Source organism: Nicotiana tomentosiformis, chromosome 6 (assembly GCF_000390325.3).
Source record: "Nicotiana tomentosiformis chromosome 6, ASM39032v3, whole genome shotgun sequence".
Taxonomy (NCBI): Eukaryota; Viridiplantae; Streptophyta; class Magnoliopsida; order Solanales; family Solanaceae; genus Nicotiana; species Nicotiana tomentosiformis.
The window spans coordinates 138,749,307-138,762,642 of NC_090817.1; the positions used below are offsets into that span (position 1 = coordinate 138,749,307).

The 13,336-nt window shown below is 34.7% G+C and overlaps 2 protein-coding genes across 4 annotated transcripts; both read left to right on the forward strand.

Annotated features, from left to right (window-relative positions):
* The first annotated feature begins 1,343 nt into the window (after positions 1–1,343).
* On the forward strand, positions 1,344–3,896 carry LOC104091674 (zinc finger protein ZAT1-like). 2 transcript variants are annotated; one of them, XM_009597066.4, is made up of 2 exons: positions 1,344–2,135; positions 2,286–3,896. In XM_009597066.4, exons 1-2 carry the CDS (start codon positions 1,887–1,889, stop codon positions 3,333–3,335), a joined length of 1,299 nt encoding a protein of 432 aa, XP_009595361.1. In that variant the 5' UTR covers positions 1,344–1,886; the 3' UTR covers positions 3,336–3,896. The 2 variants fall into 2 exon arrangements, with proteins under 2 accessions (XP_009595361.1, XP_070033996.1); XM_070177895.1 differs by having other exon boundaries at positions 1,344–3,896.
* A 3,715-nt stretch (positions 3,897–7,611) lies between these two features.
* On the forward strand, positions 7,612–13,254 carry LOC104091673 (SNAP25 homologous protein SNAP33). Of its 2 annotated transcripts, XM_033654933.2 has the most exons (7): positions 7,669–7,768; positions 8,244–8,320; positions 9,023–9,572; positions 10,054–10,147; positions 10,286–10,416; positions 12,598–12,695; positions 12,941–13,254. In XM_033654933.2, exons 3-7 carry the CDS (start codon positions 9,081–9,083, stop codon positions 13,038–13,040), a joined length of 915 nt encoding a protein of 304 aa, XP_033510824.1. In that variant the 5' UTR covers positions 7,669–7,768; positions 8,244–8,320; positions 9,023–9,080; the 3' UTR covers positions 13,041–13,254. The 2 variants fall into 2 exon arrangements, with proteins under 2 accessions (XP_009595358.1, XP_033510824.1); XM_009597063.4 differs by lacking the exon at positions 8,244–8,320 and having other exon boundaries at positions 7,612–7,768.
* Positions 13,255–13,336: the final 82 nt, after the last annotated feature.

Sequence of the window (13,336 nt, forward strand, 5' to 3'; positions counted from 1 at the left end):
TAGTGATTAATCAAATTCAGAAAACCTAAAAATCTCAAGAATTTGCCTTTTAAAATCATAGATTCTTTAGCCAATCACAAGACATTTTGCCTCACACAACAATCATATTGCATGTATTATGTATACTTCACAAGGCGAAAGTTAGACATAAAATAATGTGCTCGCACATGTTTGATCTAAAAAATTTCTTTGTTTAATTTTGCTCAAGTAGAGAAGGAAACAAAGAGAGCAAAGGAAAAATCCCAAACACAAATTTACAGCTACTTCTTGTGCTAAGATTGCCGACTTATAAAACGGGCAAAAAGGGTAAACAACTTTCATCACCTACCTTCCTAATACGTGATTAATATCATTAATATATAATAAGAAATTGACGTTGTGGTTTTAGTGATATGATCATAGCAGGCTGCAATCAAGTCAGGCCGGCAACCTCTCTCCTTTTACATTTTCATCGTTGTTCGAACAAAGTCTCACATTGGTAATTGAAAAGATTGGGAGCTTTCATATAAAATGTAGGAATCTCTTAGTGGTGTGAGACGACAAAACCGTACGGGTGTGGCCCAAAGCAGACAATATCACGCCATGTTAAAAGTATATTTGGATTCGTTTTAGCCCAACGACTGCTATCAAAGCCTAGGTTTGGCGAGACAAGTATGGCTATGGCCGAGTGATGGTGCGGGACTCGGTTTGCTTGCACTTATGAGCTTGGAGATGCGCACACAAGAAGAACTAGTTGCGGGCTTCGCTTGTCATAAATAATCTGACGATGCGACTTGGCTCAAAGCGTATAATATCACACCATATTAAAAATATATTTAAGTTGATTTTAGCCCAACAAGCGCAATTCAAACGATGCGACTTGGCTCAAAGCGTATAATATCACACTATATTAAAAATATATTTAAGTTGATTTTAGCACAACAAGCGCAATTCAAACAATATACTAGTAGGCTATTGCTCTATTTTTCAGGCTATCCTATAATGCTGGTAAAAAAATTAACTCTAGGTTAACTTAACCTAATAAAATAAGGTGAGTTATTTATTATTATAACAATACAATGTAAATTTTTTGTCACTATGTAAAATAGAGTAAGAGCTTGATTTATACTATATACAGCGATTGAGTTAGTAAGTGAAAAAAGAGTTGGTAAGTGAAGAAACCGCAAAGAAGGGAGCTGGCAGGACCTACAAGTCTTTGGAAAAATAGAATAATTAGGAAAATAAACAAGAAGACCAGAGAGTGGAATTTTTATTTATTTTTTCTATCACTTGAAGTTGTGGGCTTCCTTAATAGAAAGACAAAGGGAAAAAATAGTTATAAACAGTTGTTTAAGTGTGATTGAGCAGGAGCTAGCTGAACAGAGATGCTCAAATGTCAACCGTTGGATTTGGGTTAGCGTAGGATTCTCAATTAAGTACACGTGTTACTACCATCTTCCCCTTTACCTCTTCTTTTTATCTTTTGCTTCCATGCATGGTTTTCTCCTCCTAATTCCAAATTTAGCATTGTAAATTGCAAGAGAGAGAAACTCTAGAGAGACAGTAAACTGCTAGTACTTTAAATTTTCTTCTCTTCTTTTAGTAGCTTGTTTATCCACCAGCTTCTTCAGCTCTCTTTTCTTGCCTAGTAGATCTTGTTATTGATCAAAAATTCATTTTTTTTGAGCTAAAAGTTCAGAATTCTGAAACCCCATTTCATATTTCAGCTTCTTATCTGGTTTATAATTGGTTCTGTTTTTTCTTGGTTGACTCTATATCATTAGCTTGTTGGTTTAGTACAATGGTATATAGAGTTGAAGCATATCTGTGAGGAATACTAGTTAAAGTTTGGTTTTTTTCTTGATCATCAGATTGGATTCTTTTTTCTTGAATTTTCATTAAATTCAATGAAAGAAGATCAAGAACTGAAGTATGTATGCAAATTTTGCAACAAAAGTTTCCCTTGTGGTAGATCCTTAGGGGGTCATATGAGGTCTCATTTGATCAATTCTTCCTTTGATCAGACTAAAAAGAAGCTTCCATCTATTGAAGCAAGTTCTCCTATTGCTGATTATGGTCTAAGGGAAAATCCAAAGAAAGCTTCAAAATTTGCTGAGTCAAGTGAAGATACTAATTTGGTTCCAAATCAGATTAAGGTATGTAAAGAATGTGGCAAAAGTTTCCAATCTTGGAAAGCATTATTTGGCCACATGAAGTGTCACTCAGAGAAAATAATATCATATATGAATAGTACAGTAGAAGAAGATTCTTGGAACAATGATGCTAATTATGCAATTCACAAACAGGTTATGGATATTCAATCTGATACTGAAACAGCAACTCCCAATAAGAAGAAGAGATCATCAAGAAAGATTAAAAGGTACATAACAACTACAACTTCCTCTACTGTAACTGAGATTGAACAAGAACAAGAGGAGGTTGCTATGAGTTTGGTTATTCTTTCAAAGGATTCAGGAAATTGGGTTGGCCTAAATCTTTTTACTGATGAAAATGGGAGTAAGATCTCCAAATGTAAAGATGGTGAATTGGTCAAGCTGAAGAAAGTCAAAAATGGGAAGCCAGAACAAGGTGAGAGCTCAAAGTCAAATGCTAGAGCTCTTAGGATTCCAAGAAATGGTTACAAAATGGACAAATCAGAGGAATCAGATGATAAGCAAAAGAAGATTAAAGAGGATAAAGAAAATAGATTTGAGGAGTCTCAAATTGAAGTTCACTACAAATTAGACAAAGGGAGCTATAGCAAGAAAAGAAACTTTGAAATGAATGAGTGTGATATTAGTGTAGATAGCAACACAAAGAAACTAAGAGATCATGATTCTGATTCTGAGAAAAAGATCAAATTTGAGTGTACTACTTGTAACAAGAGCTTTTACTCTTACCAAGCTCTTGGTGGTCATAGAGCAAGCCACAAAAGAACTAAAGGTTGTGAAAACATTACTATTGCGATTGAGCATACGCAAAATCAAGCTGCTGATAACAAGCTCACAAACACAAAGAATAGCTCTAATGACAGTACAATTGATGAATTTGGTGAAAAGGTTGAGACAAGTTCTGTGTCCAAGAAACTAGAGGGGTATGAGTGTCCAATTTGCTTCAAGATTTTCCAATCAGGACAAGCTTTAGGAGGTCACAAAAGATCCCATTTGATTGCTAAGGCCAAAAGCAACAACCAAGCTGTTATATTACAGAAACCAACACCAGAAATCAGAGACTTTTTGGATCTTAACTTGCCTGCTCCAGTTGAAGAAGAGAGCAGTGAACATGTTGGGTTCCAAACATGGTGGATAGGAAGCAGCCACAAACATGAGCAACTAGTGGGCCTAATTTCTAACTGAATCTGGTTCCACCATTGGAATCAGTCATTCATGCTTGCATCAGAGTAGACTGCCTACATCAGACCCCTTGGGGTGCGATCCTGCGTGAATGTGGGATGCTTCGTGCATCGGGCTGCCCTTTTATGCATCAAATATTCAAAATTCACTGATCTGACTAATCTGGATTAATGTCACGTAGGACCTATTGAAGGATGGACGTGAGACCTCTCGTTACTCCATTCTTAGAGTACGAACGTGACCATTCTTAGAGTACGAACGTGAAACCTCTTGTTAAAGATTGGAGGGATCTCATGGTTCACACTGGGTTTCAATCTTTCATCCAAGGTTCACAAGTGTACAGATTCATTTAATTCTTTACATAATTGAAGTGTTCAATTCAGAGCAGTAACATTTTGCATTTGGCTCCTTTTGCCACTAGGCACTCTTTTACATTTGCTTAGGGAAATGAATCTTATTTCTACAAGATGTAAACTTGTTTTCTATATTGGGTTGATATTTTAATACACTTTAGCTCCTAGTGGAGCTAGACTTGGCATGAAGAGTAAAACTTTTCTGGTATAATTATTATTTTTTCTTGACATTGAAGGGAGATGAATTATGAGGTGTTGAATATGGGATTAGAGTATGAAGTCATGAAGGAGAAAAAGCATTTTTATATTGTAAACAATTAAAGAAAAGGTAGTTGTTTAGGTACCTATCATAAAACATGACAACACATCTCATTATATTGCTTTATCTTAATCCATACTAAATGAAAAGTTATCATACAACAGAGAAATGAAGACTCAGTAGACAGGACCACCAATACTGATTCTCACAAAAAAAAAAAAAAAAAATCTCTTATTAGGAGTTTATCCATTGAAAATCTGGGTATTAGACTAAGTATAGGTTGCCAGAAATTCAACTCTTTAGTGTCACTCTTAATATTAAGAGGGCAATAACCACTTTTTCCTCATAGTGAGCACTATTTTGAGCAGAAGTCCAACTTTAAATTTTTAGTCCAAAACTTCATTGATAACTTTACTTTTTACTTTAAACTCCAAACTTAAATTATGGAAAATGATAATGTTTCCTTGTATAACAGTGTTGTGGGCCTTTCTAATCCCCAACTATCCATAACATCATTAACAGGCCCAATAAGCTTGGAGGCATTAAATTCAAGGGAGAATGACAAAAATAGGACATTTTGATATCACTGTTGATTTTTTAATCCCGCTAATCGAAGTTTGGAAAAACTGCCCCATGCCATAATTTTTCTCTAAGTAGAATTTTAAAGCACGCAACAGTTATGGTAGTCATCAGAATTTTATCATAAATTCAGACGAATCACCAAAATTTTCAGCCACAAATTTTGGTAAGCGTATTTTAAAACTATTTTTCTATTTTTTCTTAAGCGAGATCAAAATATAAATAGTGATGAGATTTCGAGTCAAAAAACTTAATTAACAATGTAAACTTAGTAGTTAAGAATTGTTCTATACACTATCATTAATTCTTACTGGTTTCCTGGAAGTTGCTAAGAAACTGCAAGAGCTTCTTTCCCGAAGGGTGTCTTCTAGAGTTTTAGGTGTGCTTCCTCATTTGTACTCATTTCCAATATCTATGTTTGGCTAATAATTAGTTGGTAAAAATGTATTCGCATCGAGTGTTTCTATCCAATCATACATTTTATTTTGGTTAAGTAAATTAATCAGGTGAGAAAGTAAATTAATTAATCATGATTAATTTTGCAAAAATAAATTTATTTAAAAACACATGTCATAATTCTATTGGTTGGTGTAATTATCTGGTGTGGGTAACTTCTTTTTTTTCTAAAAAAGTGCAATGGATCATTTAGACTTCAATATAAATTATGTGAAAGGAGTAAAGTTAATGAGATCGCAACATATCGTTTTCTTGTTACTTGAAAGTTTTGGTACTCGTTAATGGGGCGAAATTCAAAAATAGCCAGATTTATAAGTAGTAATTGAAAAATAGTCACAGTTTCAAAAGTAATCAAAATTTAGCCACTTTTCATGTAAAGATAAATCTGAATGAAAACACTGTTCAAAATCCGGAAAATATTCCAGCATAATATACTGGAGTTCGAATTTTTTACATGTGAGCTTCCAGCATAATATACTGGAGTTTTAGCAGAATATGCTTGAAGTTCATATACAAGTGCTCCAATCTCCAGATATTATGCTGGAACTTTCCGTGTGCTGGAGTTCCGGCATAATATGCTGGAAGTTCATACACAGGTGCACAAATCTCTAGTATATTATGCTGGAACTTTTCGTGTTGCAGCAATATAGTGGTTATTTTTCAATGACTTTGCAAATGCTGGCTATTTTTCAATTACCAGTCCGAAAACTGACCGTGCTATTTTCACGCGGTAATGTGATACTGATCCATTATACCATGTCAATATTGATTTACAATTGTTGTCGTTAGATATAAAGTACTAAAAATAGTAAGATATTGGCTTTAATGCACAACTTGCTAATTTGGCAAGTTTAGAGGTTGATATTTTTATTTTTAGGAAATAAAAATACTGGAATTTCTAGACTAATTCAATGCTAATAATTCTAAGTTAAGCAAATGGCAGTGAAGTTCTTACGTGTCAATAAACGCAATGACATTAATACCTGTTTACTTATTCTGCAATCTAGTACCACATCCTTTTTTTCCTGATATACATTTTTACTACTAAAAAGTAAAAAAGAAAAAATATGATCTTTGATGTTTGGTGTTTTCCCCCATATATTTAAAGATATATTTATTTCAGATTTTTACTAGAATAATGTGGAGTCAAATATGATTGTCAATAGGAAATGAATGAGTATATATAGTTTTTTCTTCAAGTAATTGTTAAGAATTTGTCCTAATTTTTTTATCTTATTTGAATTTATTCTTTTACTTGAAGAAAGGGTAGAAATATTAACCATAATTATTTTATTTTTCCTAAAAGAAAAGTATAGATTCTCTTCTATATTTGACAATTTCTTTCTTGTAGAAAAAGCTTGTGGACCTCTATAAATTGAGGATCTCTCCTTCATACATAACACAATAGAATCCACAATGTAGTCATTACGATAGTTTTGTTTAGGGGGAGAATTTATCCTCTCATAAGCTTTTTTCTCTTTGATATTAGTAAATCATATATATGTTGGTCACTTGACCGAACTATATTAATATAGTATGTTTATTTACTATGTTTTCTTTTTTGTCTGATTTATCGTCACCTAAGTTTGTTTTATTAGTTTTCGCATGACGCCTTGTTATTTTCGATCCCCACGATAATATAATACCTTCTGAATTTTTTTTGAAAGGGTTAATTTTCTTGTACTTCTTAAGAAAGAATACTCTAATTCTAAATCACTTTTAGAATAGAGTATATTAAATAGTTTCAACATATTTACTTATATAGGTCAAAACACAATACTCCAGCACTTCCAAAAACAAACTTTATAGCAAAATGATTATTTAATTAGCAAAATGACATGTTAATTAATTTCTTCTGCATTGTACAAGATTATTCATCACATCTAAAGGCTCAAGCAGAGAGTTTCTAGGGAGAAGAATTTGATGTTTAAATTGGAGAGCATGTAGTTTAACTAGACCTTAAGGAAATTAGACTAGTATTTTTCTCTCTTTTCCAAAAACATACTTAATTAAATGTGAGAGATAATCATTCTAATCGAAAAAAGGAAAAACATGGCAGGCAAGTTGATCTCGGCCAATGGGGAGCTAACAGGAGCCAAGGAGGCTAAATTTATTTTTTCCTTTTAAAAATTATACTGTATAAATAAGATAAAAGTGGAGTCTTGGCGTAACTGGTAAAGTTACTGCCATGTGACCAGGAAGTCACGGGTTCAAGCCGTAGAAATAGCCTCTTGTAGAAATGCAGGCTAAGTCTGCGTACAATAGACCCTTGTGGTCCGGCCCTTCCCCGGACCACGCGCATAGCGGGACCTTAGTGCACCGGGCTGCCATTTGTATAAATAAAATAAAAATAATTTTCTTTTCCATATGAACTATTAAATTCTCTTGACATAAGAAAAAAATTCCAATATAGTGTATAAGATTGAGAATGAATTTGGTGAGGTGTAATTGTTTAATTTAAAAATTGATATAAATCACAAGTGTAAATCGTAGGTGTAACTTTTATTTAAAAAAATCAACAAAAGAAAAAGGGAAAAGAAGAAAAAGGAAAGGAAATAAAAGCAGTTGACAAGAGCAGGTCAAGTCTACGTAGGGATACGGAGAGGAAACGGTCCAATTTGTAACACTGTGTTTGTTGGCTTAATTTAAAAAGTCTTAACATCCCCTGCCCCACGCTTCTTTCTTCACAAATATCATCCCCTATATATACACCAAACTACAGTTTTTTCAATTCTATTCAATCTTTCTCTCTAGATTTTCTGCATACTTAATCTTCTTTGGATTTTCAGGTAATCTGCACATCACCCACTTCTTTCTTCTTTTGGTTTTATTCTGTGTTTCAGTCATGATATTCCAAATTCAACATATGAATATACTGAGTTTATGTCAAAATATCTTTGTTATTCATATGGGTTAATTGTAACTTCAAACTTCATTACAGTGATATGTTTTTTTTTATTTCTGAAATTATCATTTGGAACTATCATTTCTACTTTTTAGGGAAAAACCCCTATGCTTCTAGCTATCAATCTTGGTTTCTGTTTTGGGTTTTCTTATATGATTTGTGGGTCTTTGAGAAATCAGCATGAAAGCAGTTAGGAATATGACTATATGAGTGGAGGAATATTCTTAAATTTCTGCTTAGTTAAAGGATGATTGCTGTAATTTACTTCTACAGAAGAAATTTGAAATTCCACGTCTTGTTATTATGGAGATGTAAATAGAACCAGATATGCACCTTAATTTTCGATATTATTCTTGTAGAAATTGGTCCGTGTTGTCGGGGGCGGATTTTGGCTATTTTACCGTGCACGTGAACTCATGATCTTCCACTAAACTAGGTATTTAATTGATCTTATATTATTTGTTTGACCTCATACTCCAAAAAAGTTGAATGGTACACCTGATTGAATGTTGAGTTAATCCAAAGGAACATGAAATCACTTAGTACTTCTTTTTTCTCCCTTCTTCAGTGGTGCACTCATGTTCTCAAAATCCTAGATTCGCCTCTACTTTTGTTGTGGGATTTTTCTTTCTTTCTTTTTCTCGAATTTTCCTTGGAGAACAGTGTTCCAACTTAGGTCAGCCCGTAGGTTGGAGGTGGAAGCTACCAACAAGCTATCCTCTCTAGTCTGTGTAATTTGTATTTCATCGGTCCAGATAGAGCTAAACAGATATCGAGGATTCAGCTATCCAACCATAACTTGCTTGGAATTAAGGCGTATTAGTTTTATTACATTAGAATTGCATACTTGATTTTTGGCTTTTCCATTACTTATTAGTGCTATTTCTCTGTATTCCTGAATATTTGTGTTTTTCCTATCTGAACAAAGCTTGGTTTGAGTCTTTTAGTTGAGATTTATTCTCTCTTAATCTTTTAGCTCCTTGCCAATCGTTGTGTTCAATACCGTTAACTTTCATTTATTTAGTTGATATAAGCAGGGATCTTTAACTGAATTTCCTCCTTGTACGTGTCTCACAGAGACAAACTAACTATTGTTTCTGTGAACGTGCTCTTAATTTGATCTTGTGTCTTTCTGCAGATAGTTCCTTAATCTGTAGCAGATCCCACCCCGTGCGGTTGCTTCATATCCATAAAAAATGCATGGTTTTAAGAAGTCTCCTTTACATTGGAATGCTAGAAAAAACTCTGCAGATCCTGCATTCCATGGTAAATCTGGGTCAAATCCCTTTGATTCTGATGATGAATCTGACAAGAGGCAAACAGTCAAACCATCAAGGAGAACATCATCAGAGCCTTCTGTAGCGACCCCAAATTTGAGTGCAAATCCTTTTGATGATGAAGAAATTAAAGAGACTCCTTCACGTGCTTACTCAACTTCGACAGCAAGAAATAAATACAAGAATGATTTCCGGGAGTCTGGAGGATTTGAAAACCAAACTGTAGAGGAATTGGAAGACTATGCTGTATACAAGGCTGAAGAGACTACAAAGTCTGTTAACGGCTGCCTGAAGATTGCAGAAGAGATGCGTGAGGATGCAACAAAAACGTTGATCACCTTACATCAACAGGGAGAACAAATTACAAGAACCCATATGACTGCAGCCGACATTGACCATGATCTTAGCAGGGTATGGTTTGTTTAGTCCGCTGATATCTTATTTGGTTTTCTGCAAAAGCAGAGACAACTGTGGCCAACATTATCATCTATGTTATTGGCTTTAATTAACTGCCCATATCCATTATGTGTTTTATATTTCTGATAATTTTGTTAATCATTTCCTGAAGCAACTATCTTCTCTTATTTTTTTTCTTTGTTTGTTGGGTTTAAGTGATAGTTTTTACTTTCTATTTCATTTGAAGATGAATCTTGTTCGTTTGTCCGATATGCATCTTTTAGAACAAAATAGATTTTGGTAAGGGTTTTATTAGATCATAAAGAATCTGCTTTACCCTTTACCTAGACGCCCTCGTGCCTTATGTCTCACGAGCTGTAAATTCTTCATTACATGTTTCTTGATTAGGTAGATTTTGCATTTAATTGCCTTCTGCAGCTGTTTTGCTATTGTTGCTTGTTATCTTGGGTGACTTAAGTTTGAAATTTTATTTCAGGGTGAAAAACTCGTGGGAAGTCTTGGGGGCATCTTTTCTAAGACTTGGAAGCCAAAGAAGAATCGCGCAATTACAGGACCCGTTATCACAAGAGGTGACTCATTTAATTTTGTTCTTCTCGTTCATTTAATACGATTTGATATCTGGATTAAATGTGCACAAGATGCTTAGTAACGGAAAGGTCATGTCACCTGACAATGATAGCTAGTCTGACGCTGTGTTAATGCGGCAGATGATCCAGTTCAAAGAAGGGGGAACCACTTGGAGCTGAGGGAGAAATTAGGATTGAGCTCTGCACCTAAGGCAAGGTCAAGTTCACGAACACCACCCCCAGAACCTGCGAATGTCCTGCAGAAAGTTGAGGTATGTGCATGTGACTTGATACAAGATAGATAATACTGATTTACAAGAACTCTTTTATAAAGTCGTTGAGTGAGTTATGGAATTGAAGTTGCATGGAGTAGAAAAGTCCAAAGTTGCTCCCTATAGCATTGAATGAAAAGTTAAGATTAAGATTAATATGTGAACTTTCATTTGCCAAAAGGCTTTTTCCTTATTCGTTTTGCCGTGTTTTCATCAGCATGGAGTTATAAGAGTTGTCATCTAAACTTTCAAGGATATCATCTTGCAAGCTATAGTCTTTGATTTGTGATATTTTGTCCTTGAAAGTCATTTTTCTTGCTAAAATGGGCTTGGAAATGAGGATTTGTGACTCATGGTGATTTTAGGAAGAGCTAAGAGAGAAATAAAAAGCATAAAAGAAAACAGACCAGAAATATGCCGTTGTCATTTGTTCACTTTCGGTGTCTACCAACTCCGTTCTGAAATCATTAAAACCATGTAAAGTGAAAATAAGATTTGTGGCATTTTTAAAGCAGTTATTATAGTCTGCTTCAAGGTATTGTGCTTTCACATCCCGTTTTGTAGATGTGGCTCTTGGATGTAAGAGAGTCAGATCCACATATCCAAGTGTATATATTGCGTGAATTTTGATTTAAAGCATATTTGTCAAACCCTTGATAGGAAGGTATGGAGGTCGAGGATTAGGGTAGTAGAGTAGGTAGTCTAGAGTGTTCATAACGGTAGTATTGGCATGCAGTCTCGTTTTCTGTTGGTAGTAGGTTCTTATGACTAACCGTTGTTTTCTTTCATTGTTGATCACCTTACTATCTTGTTGTTTTTATTATGCTTTTATATGGCTTTTTGGTACTGCCCCTTCTTGTATATATTTTCATTAATGTGGTGCTTATGCTTTCCTGAGCCGAGGGTTTTTTGGAAACAACCTCTCTATCCTCACAAGGTAGGGGTAAGGTCTGCGTACACACTACCCTCCCCAGACCCCACAATGTGGGATAATATTGGGTATGTTGCTGTTGTTGTCAAAGCGGGGGTTGGATATGTATAATTATGCAGGATCAACCGTACCTGTGATTGCACAATAACAACCCTGACAAACTAAAAGAATTATGTAGAAGTGACAATGTGCTTACGTGTCTGAATCTTTCTCGTCTTTCTTTAATTCTATTCTATGATATTTTCGTTTTGGTATTTAGATAATAAAATTTTCTCTGCAAAGTTAAATGAGGAAATACTAACTAATTTGTTACATACTCTTAATCATCAATATTTCAACTGGTAAATTGCAACTTTAAATGAAAAGGCGAAAATGCTAGAAAAGTGGATGGCAAAGTGAGGAAAGATGCAGAAAGCCACAGACCTAAGTGTGACCAAAACTAATCAATAGGGTATCCTGCATATTGGGTAGTTGTAGTTTTAGTGTGCATGTGGATCTCGGGAACTTCCTCATTTAATTTTTGGTTCCTTATTTCTAACTCGGATATTCACTGAAAACTTGTTTGGTGAGCTAGAAATATAATTCTAGAAACTCAACTTCTCCCGAACTTCATTTAAATGATGAGTAAAGAAATGTGAATGGAGGAAAAATAATAGTGGATTTAACGGGAGGAAATATCCACTTGCTTTTGGAAGAGTGACTTCTATTCGTATTCACGAGGGGAGGAAATATAAGAAAATAGTTGAGCTGATCTCTGAGTGAAACATTGAGAAACAACCTTGTTCCATTTTCAATGTGGCTTATTTATTTTTTATGACGGTGGTGTCCGGATAAGCTTGCGCGCACCTCGATTATTCCACCGTGGATACCTATTACCTCCCACCAGTACAGGTATCGGGTAACTTTGCCCACCAAGGCTCCAAGTGTGGCTTTAAATTTGAGAGAAGTTTCATTTTGGAACCCCAAAAGCTAAACAACAAAAGTAGTAAAACATTGTGATCCTTGCAGTAACTTAGGTTTCTTGAAAAGTTTGCCTTTGTAATGCTTTGGCCTGTTGGACCATGAGACGATACAAATTAGTTCCGACAAAAATTTTAAGTCCTAGTAACAAAACATTGTTTATCCTTTGCTACCAGATTGGAGATGGCTCAGCTCCTCCTTGTTTTTCCCTTTTTTCCTTTCTTTGCCTTTTGCATGAATATGAATAGTAATATCATTTAGCTAAGTTACTTCATTTGAAATTTTGACAGCTTGAGAAAGCAAAGCAAGATGATGGCCTATCAGATCTCAGCAACCTGTTGGGGGAGCTCAAGCATATGGCTACGGATATGGGATCTGAAATTGAGAGGTTAGTCTTCCTTTATCTCTCCCTTTCCACTTTCTCCTTATTGTGTTAGTTACTTCTAAGAATTATGTATATGCAACAACTACACCTCAATTCCAAACAAGTTAGCGTAAACTCTATGAATCCTCACTTTCCATATCATTTTATTTAAACCTGTCGCAGTCCAATATTTTTTTGAAAGAACATTCTCTAGCACTAGAATTCTCCACAATTTCTTAGAATTCTGTATATGCTGTTGGATATTACAGGCAAAACAAGGCATTGGATCATGTTGAAGATGATGTTGATGAGATTGCTTTCAGAGTTAAAGGGGCCAACCAGAGGATTCACCGTTTGCTTCGAAAGTAAACCAGTAGACGTCTGATAGACCTGCTAATAATGAGCTTTCGGATGTCAACTTGCTTCAGTTCTTTATCCTTTCAACTCTTCTGAGCTCTCACAAATCCCCCTTGATTTTAATATTTTGTTATTGTAAATTTCAATTGTACTTTGTATTATGCCTTTACACAACTCTATTACAGTAAACCAAATTTATCGTCTGATATTTGGAAAGTTCAACAAATTGCTGTCCGCATAATGCATCTTTTTCTTCTTTTCGGATAATTTTATGTCCTAATAACGTTAAACACAAATGTACAGTTTAT